The sequence below is a fragment of the Phycodurus eques genome, chromosome 14 (genome assembly GCF_024500275.1).
Source record: "Phycodurus eques isolate BA_2022a chromosome 14, UOR_Pequ_1.1, whole genome shotgun sequence".
Classification (NCBI taxonomy): Eukaryota; Metazoa; Chordata; class Actinopteri; order Syngnathiformes; family Syngnathidae; genus Phycodurus; species Phycodurus eques.
Window position 1 is genome coordinate 7,842,452 of NC_084538.1, and position 13,257 is coordinate 7,855,708.

Genomic DNA, 13,257 nt, shown 5'->3' on the forward strand with positions numbered 1-13,257 from the left:
AAAAGAAAACAAAAAAATTCGAGGATACTGTACATGGCTAGTGCACATGTGGAAGCTCAAGTTTTTTTCCCCCTCTAAGAATAGAGACTATAATTCCATTAAGACCTACCGCTGATTTCCCCTGATTCCAATCACCACACCTATTTATAACAGAGCTATCTGTCATTTTTTCTGTTCTTGCAGACATAACGACCACACGCGAGAACTAAAATAACTGTGACAAAGTATCCGAGATATACATGTGCCATTCCTGCCGAGTTGTCTGTCCTTTTGAATAAATGTGCATGTCTGCTAAGGTCATCACTGAATCATCTCAGCCACCAGGGGGGAGCCTAATTAATTTAGTAGCTTTCCTGGCAGCTTGTAAACACAATGCTAACTTTACGGGCCCTGCTCAGTGCAGTGCAGCAAAGGGGAAACGCATGACGGTCAGCTGAGGACCCGAATCATTTAAATAGTCACCTCTGTGTGAAAGTCACGCAACGTGCTTTTAAACCTCCCCTTCCATTAAAGCACAAAGTCACAGTCTCAACCCAACACAACTACAGAGAACCCCCACTATTTGCATGGGGATAAGGACTGACCCCTGCCACTAATGGCGAAAATCTGCCAGTAACACCCAACCCAAAAAGGTTCATAATTGCATATTGATGCCACCAGATGCCACTTTTTCTTGTAGACAAGACTATGGGCCGACTAAATGAAGCGCCTACCCTCACTTCGACATAGTTGCTTGTCCCCAAGATGGCGTCAAAGCAATAAAAGCAAAGCAATATTTTTTTGAGAGGTGGTTTTGGCTATAGCACAAATATTTGGCGGTTCATTGTATAAATTATTACACACACACAGTACATTATTACATTATGGTAGATTGAATTACATTATAGTGTATTATGACTCTTCATGGGGGACTTTGATGACCAGTGCCAGTAGAACCTCCAAATTTCAATGTCCTAAACGGGTCAAATTTGTTGGGGGAAAAGCCAAATAAATATTGGATGTTCAACCGTCGGCGAGTGAGCATCTTAAGATTTTGTTCGACTTTTTATTCAGCTTTTAATTGTTGATATTGTCACGCTAGTATAACAGGCCTATAGCAATAACAAGCAGACTGACAATAAACTGAATGTACATTGCTCAGTCGGCTGTGTTTAGTCTTTTTATGAGGGGGCTCGCTTCGTAGGCAAATGCAATAATCAAACATCCATCCATCCATTATCTGAGCCACTTATTCTCACAAGGGTCGCGGGAGCGCTGGAGCCTATCCCAGCAGTTTTGGTTGATTATTTTTTAACTTGACAGTAAAGAGTAGTTTTTGTTGTCTTATAAGATAGATAGCAGTTAACATATTAAACTTATAAATATCCCAATCCGATCCAATTTATAAGCCACATTAAAAAGTTGCTCAAAGTGCTGTACATCAGAGGATCTAGAATATAAAAAGTAATAAAAATATAACAATAATGTTAACAACTTGGAGTGACCGTACTCTTGATAAAGGTTTGACAATGAAGTCACTTTGGAATTCCATTGTTTCCTATGGGAATAATTGGTGACATAATCGGCGGCATAATCAGAGGACAAACAGCATTCCTACACCTTTAAGGTTCTACGTTACATTCTATAGCGGGTCCAGAGGCTAAACTAATTCAAGCCAATCCTCGGGTATGCCTTTATCAAATCTCTTAAGAGAATAACGCTGCCCATGCCTGGCTGAGGCCATGCATTTCTCTCCTTAATGCTTTTTATCCTTCATCAACTCTGCGTTTATTCATTTCCTGGAGCAAACTGCTGGGATTACAAAGAAAAACATGGCACCACCTCTCGATGCATACGCCCAAAATTTGATGGATACACATTGCAGACATTCCTAAACAGCACCACCAACAATTCGATCCCCCCATTCTCATCAACAGCCTCAGCTGGTGGACGGCTTAGCCCCAAACCACAATACAAAAGATGTCGGTACTTACGTCTGGGTACTCTTTGACAGGCACAAACAGTTTTTCCTGCAGGTAGACCATGGGTCCCATAGGCTCGGGCAGCTCCAGGGGGTGTCTGTCCACAAGGCCATTTACTGTGTCGCTGTACATCTGTTTGCGTACTCTGTTGATCTCTGAAAAAACAACAACACAAACAAAAAGAACACCCCATGGTCAGTCAATGGGGGAATATTATTATTTTTTTTTTTTTTTTTTTTTTTTTTTTACAAGTGTCTATGTTTTAAATTGGTAATTGATGTGTCACTCGTATTGATTTTTTATTTTTTGCTTTGAGGCAAAGTGTTAGGTAAAGCTTGTTGAAACAAAAGAAAAACAGTTTGACAGGAGAATAACCAAAGTTGGCCTGGTTTTAACAGCTAGCAATTATTTAGAGAAGCAGCTGTACATAGTGGAGACAAGCATGCTGCATAATGAGAGGGTAAAAGGCCACGCAGTCCAATAGTAACCTGCAGGGACAGAGGGCAGTTTATGTGAGCGGGTCACAGCAGGGCGGAGGATCAATGTCTGCGGTTGCAACACCCATTACTAAGTGACACAAATTTTGGTCACATGCGCTAACTTGTTGTGCCACCATTTAAGCATAGGTGTCAAACCCATGGTCTGGGGGCCAGATGCGGCCCGCCACATCATTTTATGTGGCCCGTGAAAACAAATCATGCTCATCAACTTCCGTGATTTTTGCTAAAATCTGTACCCAAATTGCAAATTGTCATAATAAATTGTCCTGTTGAGATATTGCATTTTTCTGTTACCAAACCCTTCTTCTACAGTAACTTAAACAATACTTGAACAAACTATTATCCTTGTATTTTGATTTCAAAACTTGTTATCCCTCAATTTGTTGTGTAATGCTAATACTATGTTTTGGTGACGATTAAACATTTATATGGTTTCACGGTTCTAACGGCCCTCTGAAGGAAATCATAACGACAGTGCGGCCCGGGACAAAAAAAAGAAAAGAAAAAAAAAAAAGAAAAAGGGTTTGACACCCTTGATTTGAGCTGAACCATCAAGGATGTATGCAGGATTCTACATAGACTTGAATTATCACATGGAATCACATCAGGGCGGTTGGGAGAGCTCTATATTAAAACACCACCAGGGGAACTTGACACTTGGCTATAGATAACATTTTAAAAGTACCTCCTAGTGGCCTCCAAGTCTTAACCTTGCACTGGAACACATTTAGATGGTGGGTCAGATCTATATACAGTACAGTAATTATCCCATAAGCAGGGGGACACACGGGTAACATTTTTAAAATAAAATTTTTAGAACTCCTTTGTATGGATGCAATTATATAGCTCAATAATTCCCCAACAACTAGAGGAATTACCCACTGAGTTACTTTACGGGGGGAATTCCTGCTTCGGGCTGTGTGATTGATGGGCTTGTCGACACACGGCGTGAACATCTGGCCTACAGTTCTGGCGGACAACACCTTTGGGACACATCAGTTTTGTGGCTCGGACCCTCCCATAGAGCTCATCACTCAAGTACACCAATTCGCTCAGTCATTAAAAAAAATAAAATAAAATAAAAAAACTTTAATCTAATACAGCGCAGACCTCGATTAAGCCCCAGGTATCCTACCTCTACAAGTTTAGTCTTGTTTTAGTTCTATATAGTTAAAACATACAACAGATTAGTTTAACTTCAATTATCTTTTTTTCCAGGAAAAATAAATGTTTGTTTTGGTTCAGTTGAAATAATGCAGATTGAGAGCTAACTTTCTGCACCTGCTGACTAATTTCAGAGCCTGGTTTACCTCAGTTTTTACTTTCCTGTCGTCTGTAGCAAAGTCCTATATAAAGAAATACTGGACACTGTAAACTCCTCGCAGTGCTCTGTCATTGATTAAATCGCCGTCACGTGGTTCATGAGCACCATTTTGTTACCCAGCGTTTCCACTTTTATATAGCCTACCATCGCTAGTAAGAAAATATTGTAATGCACTTGCAAGTGATCAAGGTTATTAACCCGGCAAACAACATACACACTGGCTAACCGGCGCCAACAACAGCCAACAACACTCAATCGCTGACGCACAACACTCACCAGGCCAGGTCCAACCTTTTAAAGCAACGCCCAATAAAAGTCATAGATCCTACAGTGTAGAATGTGAGGATGGCAACCCAAAGGGGACAAAAATAATACCTGCACCTCACATGCACATTTTCTATTGGTCTTGTTGTTTAATAACGCAAAATACATTTTTACCTGATTAATCAGGATCATTGGTAGAATACTCGATTCTAAAAATATTCGATCGCTACAGGTAGAAAAGTAGTTGAGTCTGAATTAATAGGACATCTTTTCTAGTTGCGTTCTCGTAGTGGACACATTCTAATGCGATTAACAATTAATTCTACTGAAAGACCAGAATTCAGTTTCAGTTAATGGACTAATTTCACTTACGGTTTTTAATGTGATTATTTTATATTTGCAGCTGAGAAGTGTTTTTAATACAAATATTTACTGTAATAATTACTTTATTATCGTGTCAGTGAAAGTTAGTGATTGACGACTGCGCGTTCTGAAATTCGGATTCCGTTGACATTGTAAACCAAGAACCCCCGGGCATATGTTCAACTTCAGGACAAAATTATATGGTTTACAATTGGGTACCAGTCCAAGGTTTGTAAAATTAAGGACGTCCTTGTTGAACAGATTTACGACAGGCCTTTCCATAAAACAGTCGATTGCAGATTGGCGAAATGACAAAGCTTTTGGTGGCTGTTATGATTGATCGGCGCTGTGCACACGATGGGACAGATGTTCATTCGGTGCTGCATGTTTGTAAAAGGCGGCCCACTGCTTCTTCCTGAAATAAAACGATTCCAAAATATTGGCAAAGAGGAAGCAAAGCAGATGTAAATAAAGTGATCTGTAAAATTTATCATAAGCAGGAACATTTTAAAATGGTTTTATATGAACCTAGAAAAAGCAAAGTGTGAAAACAACCACTGGCACCCCCTTCCCATCCTCCCTCCGCCCCCTATTTCTATTTCCCCTTGCTGAAATGCCACATTAACATAAGGGGCCGTGCTAGGCTATCAGTGGGGACGTGTAGCATTTGACAACCACTAATTTCAATGCAGGGAGTCCTTTCTGAAGCTCAGCACTCACCGAAAAATTGCCCCACACCTCGCCAGAGTGACAAAATCATTTGTCTAGCTGTCCGGTGTGGCAGAAAAGGCTGATTGTGCGAGAGAGATAAGGGAGGGGAGGGCCGAAAGCCGCTATCTTGGGAGAAGAAGTGACAAACGAGAGACAAAAGGAATATTAACAGACAAGGGCAGGCCAACGAATGTTCTTAAAATGATGGCAGCAGACGGCAAGATTCAGTGATACCTCAATTCTCAAACACCTTAAAGCATTAAAGCAGGGGTGTCAAACTCATTTCTTTCCTCAGAGGACCGTTATGACTGTGAAACCATAAAAATATTTAATCATCTCATCATACTACATTTGCGCAACAAATTAATGGATAACTAATTTTGAAATCAGAAGTCAAGGATAATAGTTTGTTGAACTAGGGTTCAGATTACTGTAAGGGGTTTGACAAAAAGAAATGCTTGCAACATCTAAACATTATTTATTACATGACAATTTCAAATTTTCTGAGTGAAAATGTAGACTGCCACTGTTAGCTTCACACCTTAGCTAACTGCCGATTGCATCTAATCTAAATTTCTCAGTGGTTTGTGTGTGTGTTATGTTTACATTACTTTAGCGGTACATTTTATATACAGTTGTACCTCGACTTAGGAGCTGTTGCTTGGCTGATTTTTTTTGCCTTGTTTTGCTGGTGTTGATTTCAGTGAATGAGTGACAAGCAGCAATTTTGGAGATAGCAACCACTTCTTCAAAAACAAACAAAAAAAAGGTGACGTGAGCTTGCTTCAAGCGGTTTATTTCCACTTCCAGTTGAGGTTTACTCTCAAACTATACATAAAAACAAAGAGAATGTATGTAACCAAACCACACAACGTTGCTTTATGACGGTCCGGTAGCTTAAATCTAACAGACAATGCAAAACGCCATAGACAGGCTAGCGAAATTAGCATGAATGTCGTTGTAATTATAAGCCTTTAACAACAGATATTTGAACACAAATGGTGAAACAACAAATTTAACAATACTCATGTGTATATTTCTTATGCTTTGCGAAACACTGCAGCTTGGATGCGACAGTCAGTGTGAGCACCCTCAATTCTATCTATAGGTCTTGTATGTACATATGCGTGTTTTATACTGCCCCCTGGTGGTCAACGGGCACACACCAACAGGAGTAGCATAATGTCCATTTAATTAAAGCATGAAATCATGATGCAAAAATGTTGTAAATTCTTTATATTGTATTTAATTGTTAAAAATGTAAGTTTTATTAGGTACAATATTTCAAAAAACAGTTTTTATTGTTGCCGTTTGTGGGCGGGATGAGGGCGGGGGACAACATTTCAGTAATTTAAAAGGGGAAAGTTGATTTGCGATACAAGTGATTTGAGTTTCAAGCGTGGTCACAGAATAAATTCAACTCGTAAGTCAAGGCACAAGTATATGTGCAACAATGTTTAAAACAACTACCCCTCAATCTTCATGAACAGTATGTTACATCTATTACTGTCTGGACGGTAAATAGAGGTTTTATAAGGAACAGGTTTGGACTTGAACTAATTATTCCAAATATAATTGATCTCAATAAGAATTAGTTTACACTGCAAACTAATTGGAAGCAGGACAAATACTGTTCCTAGTTCCTACTTTGGAAGTTCTACTGTACCATTATGTTACTGACCGGTTATTCCACTCAGCAATGTGCCACCGTCATCTGCAAGCTGACTTGGCAAACACATTCGTATACATACTGCTTTCCTGTCAAGAGTTGTCTGTTTAGGTAAAAAGAGGGATGCAAAATGCATACAAAGTCCTAATTGTCCACTTTTCCTCAGACAAAAGGAGAGGAAGAAGGGAAATGAAAATCGCCCTTGAGAGTGGTTGAAGGGTAGAGAGGAAGAAGAAAAGAACTGCTGAGCAAGCAGATTGCAGCTGTATTCACACTTCATTCCCCCCACACCCCTCAACGTCTGCTAAAACTGCTCATTTTATTCTTATCTTTTTGTTTCTCTCAATTACTGCCCTATCGCGTCTAATCTGCAGTGACAAAAAGGACGTGCCAGTCTGTGGATTCAATCTTCAATTGCAGCAGAAACCATTTCTCTCAGAATTTTCTTAAAACCGGATCATTAAAAGCACTTGTACGCCTGTGTGTAAAGTGATTTTTGGCAGTCAACCATTGTGAGTATAAAGTATTTTGTTTAATCTGCCAGAAATTTGATAATAAACATGGCCACGTGGGTGAAAAAAATTTGAGAGGCTGCAATGAGAATGGAATAAGGAATGAGGTGAGGGAGAAAATGGGTTAGGGATACTGCGTCCGGATAAAATTGGCGGAGGAGAGATCAAAGATGGAGCAAGTGAAAAAGTCTAACAAAGGTAAACAAATTAAGTCAGCTACACTTGAATAAATGTGACTTCCAATTTAGAGCACAGCTTTCATTAAGACTAAATTAAACCCTAGCAGTGCACGTCTGTCCATTCTATTGCAGTACGATTAAAGCATTTTTAAACATCTATCCATCCATCCATCCATCCATTGTCAGTCTTCAATAACCTACCATGCATGTTTTTGGGATGTGGGAGGAAACTGGAGTGCCCGGAGAAAACCTACGCAGGCAGAACATGCAAACTCCACACAGGCGGGGCCGGGGATTGAACCCCAGTCCTCAGAACTGTGAGGCAGATGCGCTAACCAGTCAATCACCGTGCCGCCATTTTTAAACAACTTTTTAAATTGTTCTCCATTGTCTCCTGTTATGTTAGACCTTTGCAATTAAAAATGTAACAGAAAAAAACATCTCAATTCAGCAGTAAACCCTTTAAACGTGTAATTCCTCTTCAGATCATACCTCCTCCATTCATTTTTATTTTTGAAGCCACGGGACCCAGAAGACTATCAGAAACCACAGTGTTTTTTTGTTTTGTTTTTGATAAACCAAGTGTTGACAATCTTGGATAATGAACTTAGATGATTGAGGATAACCAAATCTGATTGATTCATCCAGGTCAAAAACCGATGGCTAAATTAGGCATTCAACTACGAATTCTGCTGATGTTAAGATGACGTTATGAACTTTGTGCCGTTTTACCTTGCTACAACATCATTACAAGCTGAGAGGAACACAAATGACGCAAAGTATCAGTTTGTAAAAAGCTACTGCAAACATGACCGAGTGCTGTATGGCCTCATTCGAACAGATTTTACGCAAAAAGTTTTCGATACAAACAAAAAAAAAAAAAAAACACAGTGATGGCTGTAAAAAGATCACAATTATGTTTCTGGTGGTAAAGCTGTCTAATAACTGCCTGCGGTGTTTTTTTTATGACATTCTTGGCTATGAAACAAGTTTTTACGACGCCTGAAAAAATAACGGAATTGTCTTCTGAAATTTCTGAAAAAGAGCCAAAAGCTATAAAATGGGAAAGTACTTCTTTTTTTTTTTTTGCGCTTATGCTTAAGCTTCAGATATCTTGTGAAACTAATGGCATGGAAAACAGTCTGAGGTCAACACTTCAAAGTGAGAATGCTGAAATTAGTGTACTCTCAAGACTCAAATCTAGGGACGGGCAAATTAATAGGTTAATTGATCGTGTAAGAACAAGGTCAATTGTATGAATTGATTATTAATCGTGTCTTGAAGAAACTAAGCAAAATAGTGCTGTTGTTTGAAAAGAGACTAAAGAGATAAACAGATTTTAAACTGTAATTACTTTACGTAATGTAGTATTTGTGTGTTGAATGTGCCTTCGGGGGCATAGCCTCGTGAGTGACAGTGGGGGCTGGAGCGGGTTAGTTCGGTGTGTCTCAGCATGAGTTATGGTCTCCAGCAGTTCCTTGCAAGTGTTTTGTATTTGTGTGGTTGACTATTTGTCCCATTCAATAAACGGCTAAAAGTGGATTGGCGACTCTGGCTCTCTTTGCCCACATACGAGGGCTTTACCATTCCTTAACTGTTCTATTTCTTTTCACTTCACTTTTCACTCAAGCGGCGGCATCTCTGAGGCTCACTCGTAATTAAAATTTTGGCCCGAAACAAAAAACAAAGTAATCGATCACGAGAGCTTTTAACTCAAAATCCCCATAAGTCAAGGTATCATGATGCGAGCCCTCAGTTTATGACAGTTCCGACACGCGGTATCGCATGGCTCCTAATTAATTAGTTTGCGCAGCAGCATATGAATACGTCCTCATGTGGCACAAAGATTGTATTTATTGTTTAACAAATGTCTTTGCCATACAAACATCAACTGTAATTATGACATTACTCCTGTATTAGTGTATGTTAGTGATAGACTATGTCATGTTCTGACTTGCATACAAATTTGCGTGGCCACTGTAGAAACAGTTCTGTTGTAAATCAATAGATCATTGGTTTTGTGAGGTAAAATGTAGTCAAATGCCCATCCCGAGTTGAAACTATTTTGCCATGCCTATACTCATGCTTTAAAAGGGTAACGGTACAGTGGAAAGGTTTGTGACAAGCCTGTTTAAAAAAAAATAAAAATCTAGTCAATCACAGACACTAGTGAGGAACAAGCCTTTTCACTTAGAAGTTGCGCACTTTCACCGCCACAAAGTCTGGCTACGAGAGGATTGGGATGTTTAATGCATTGCCGCGCTGTTATTCGTGGCAGGGACGACTTTATCCCAGACAACGCTCTACTTGAACAGTTTATGGGTTTGACGGGCCGGGCGTGTGAAAGACGGGATGTTTCTTTCTTTAATGCAAAGAGCAGAAAGGGTAGTGTATGCACTGGTGGAAGTGACTGAGCCATGAAAACGTATGTATTTCTGGGGCTTATCATCCAGTCACAGCTGCCTCTTCCTCTCCCCATCCAGCCTCTCTTTATAAGGTTTTCTCCCACCCTCGTGCCTGTGTCTTATTTTTACTTGTCAATCTTTGATTTAACAGTAGACCAGATGCAAGCCTTTGATGTTCACACACAAACTATTTCAGGGCCCTTAATGAGTGTGATGTACCATCGGCGTCGTTAAGAACAGCATATGTATTGCTGCTCTTACAAGGAAAATCCTGTATTAGGTTGGAAAGTTTACATCCCTGGATTTTGCCTTCAGAAAAGTTTGCGTTCGCGAACTCTGATGCCAACATACTGTGCTAAAAGACTATTTTAGCGAGCAAAGGCATTGTTGACACACAACATGACATCAGTTATGTGAAGTTGAACTACATCCACGTTAACTCCTCGGGGAGGCGTTTGTTTGCTCAATATGTCACTGGTTTCAAAAGTCCAGAACATTCAGCAAGATTCTCCCACCCTATCAAAAGTAATATGTAAAAGTATAATGAATGATGGAACGCATGTAAGGTTGTACCATTCGGAATTCAACCAAAATCTTGGGCAATGTGTCCCTCCAAGTTGCCCCCAAACTTTGGATTTCAAACTGCTGTCATGCAAAATCGCAGGCTACCTCAAATGATTAACAGGGATTAACATTGAAAAGGTTCTGCCTCAACAACGAGCAGAGTTCATCATCCACTTTGCATAATATAACAGTTACCATCCGTGTTCACTTTAAAGTCTCCACACGGCTGACGGGGCGCCTACTTCACCTGCCTGAAACGTTTATGTCAGGCCAGTAAAGTGGTAGCTGTGTTGCAGTATCGAAGCATGTTTTCCAGCGAGTACAGATGCACAGTATCAACACTATCCAGTTTCAGTTCCATACCAGGATCAGTGCATCCCGAATTACTACTAATTGTACGAATCTGAAAGTCAAACAAATGCTCGACCAGAACGGATTGTATTAGGCCATAGGGGGTTCCGCTGTACTTATTTCAGTGAACATATACAAGTATGACTGTGACAGACGCAGCTTTGCTATACTGATTCAGAGTTCATGAATTCAGACATGATGTGGGTAGAAGTGCTATCCCCGCTCCAGATGGAAAGGTCTAAACGCCTCTAGACTGAAATGACAGTGCACTTTGTTGGCATACACGCGGAGAGATTTATGATGCGTGTGCATGCAACTGTGTGTCAGGGATTCTCCAAAGTCATGCTGGGTGAAAAGCTCCAGCGTCAGGTCTTTAAGTACATAGGCCACTAAATAAAAGACTTGAGTAACAAGGTTTCCGTATGCGCTCCTCTGGGAGCAAGGTGAAGAAAGTAATAACGTGGGTGGGACACAGCAAACAAGACAAAGAGGAAGTGCTCTCATCTGACCTCCCTTGGTAATAAATGGACGCTTTGGAAGAATAATGCCAATAGCAATCAGATGTAGCTTCATTTTTGTGCAACTATATAACGGAATTTGCATTGAGTGTATACAAAGCGGGTGTGTGCATGCATATTGCAGCCAACTAGTCCCAGAAAGCAGCACGTTACGCTCAGTGAACATCAATAATGAGGCTGAAGCAGGCCGAAAACACACACACAAACACACACAGACGTACAAAACACTCCACTTTGGTTCAGCTACAGTTCAAGCAATGCACTGGAATGTGCGCCCTAGTACCAAATTAACTAAATGTAATATATATAAAAGCAAACACCCAGCTTAACATTAAAACACCCACATATACCAGCTAATGAGCTGTTGTGTTTGAAGGCTGGAATCCCCCGGGACCGAAGCCAACGAAAAAAGTGCCTGAGAGAAATATCTTTTAAACAAATATTACAGCAAACGGGCAGGAAATACAGAGTCACACCTCATTTCTTACTCGCCTCAGTAAGCCAGGCCTCATTGTGAGTCTGGTGACACAGAAACTGAAGGAAAACAGATCAAGACAAGGACAGCCATCTGATTTCTATTATAGCCTCTTTCTCACAGAGATCTTTGATTTCTGGAATCCATTATTCTACCGATTATCCCATTGATTATTCGAGTAATTGGATAAAGAGAGATTTTGCGTAATTAAACATACTAACATATGCATCTGAGGTGCAGTTATTTTTGACCACTTGGAGAGTTCGCTGGCTGTTAAGTGGCTAACCAATAAGTCAGTCTGCATATTGATTGCATAGCTGTCCCTCGTGTATGAATGCATTTGTTTTCTTACCATTTGTTCAATAAATCGATTGAAAGTGCACCGTCGGCTGTGTCTGTCCTTGACCACATGCTTGGGTATTAAAATGTTTTAACTAGCGATGGTAGGGTATATCAAATTAGCTAATATCGATACGTTATCTTGTGTTAGCGATTATATGAATGTTCTGGCACATATTGCAGAGAACTTATCCCAAACTATGAAAATTCTGTCTTTTACGGACTCTTTCTTCTTGGCTTGTTGCCATCGGCCCAACTTCTATTTCTACAAATTACAAATTAGTTTCTACACAGAGAGGTGCATGATTCTGAGTAATAGTCCATGTGGACAAATTATCAGTACGAAGCTTCGAGGCAGAGATTTTGCTTTGACTTTAGTCTGTCAGCAAAATCGAGTTATTCGATTCACCGTTGCAGCCCCATTGGCTGTTTAAATCATGATTATACACCAAACCTACCCGTTTACAGTCTTGCAACCCATAAGAGAAGAAAACAATCTCACATCGTTTGTTGTGACGCATTTTGGTTCGTTTGGATTTTCTACATAATGTGTGAAATGAAACCAAATCAGGGAACGCTCGGTTGGAATACTCATCCATCAAAGTCTATGTGAAATTGGATGAATTGGATTGAGTTGTAAACATCAAGACGTCGGGCGTCGACAATTTGCTCGCCTGTGACTGGCCCGCAGAGAGAACGTCTTCGAAAAGCAGTGTAGTGTGTGGGTGTGATGGCCTGGCCCAGAAGAGCAATCTGCAAAGTCATTAATCATAGGCTGTAGCAAATGCACAATTTCTGTGAGTGTCAGTGTGAATGCATGCGGGATGAGAAAGTGAAAAGGTACCCGGATTGTCAGATTGTGACTGCGCTACAGCAGTGTGCCATGGCTTTGTCGGTGTGCTGATTAAACAAAGCCAAGCAGACAGACAAGGAGAGGCACTGGAGGCAAGGCAAAGATGATGAAAGACAAACACGACATGGTGAAATACAGCAAGGATAGCGCTGAAAAAAATGACATTTAAGAGCAGTGGAAACTGAAAACGATGTGTATTCCTCTCAAGAAACTGCACAAATGAGCCTTTATTGGAAATAAGTGCATGTCTAGTGTATATAATATTTCCA

At 40.2% G+C, this 13,257-nt stretch overlaps 1 protein-coding gene across 5 annotated transcripts in view; it reads right to left on the reverse strand.

Annotated features, from left to right (window-relative positions):
* Window positions 1-13,257, reverse strand: part of qkia (QKI, KH domain containing, RNA binding a) — an 88,567-nt gene that overhangs the window by 57,285 nt on the left and 18,025 nt on the right. For all 5 annotated transcript variants that reach the window (XM_061697292.1, XM_061697291.1, XM_061697289.1 and 2 more), the window contains exon 2: window positions 1,974-2,116. In XM_061697292.1, coding sequence (XP_061553276.1) covers window positions 1,974-2,116 — 143 coding nt within the window. The remainder of the gene's footprint in view (window positions 1-1,973; window positions 2,117-13,257) is intronic.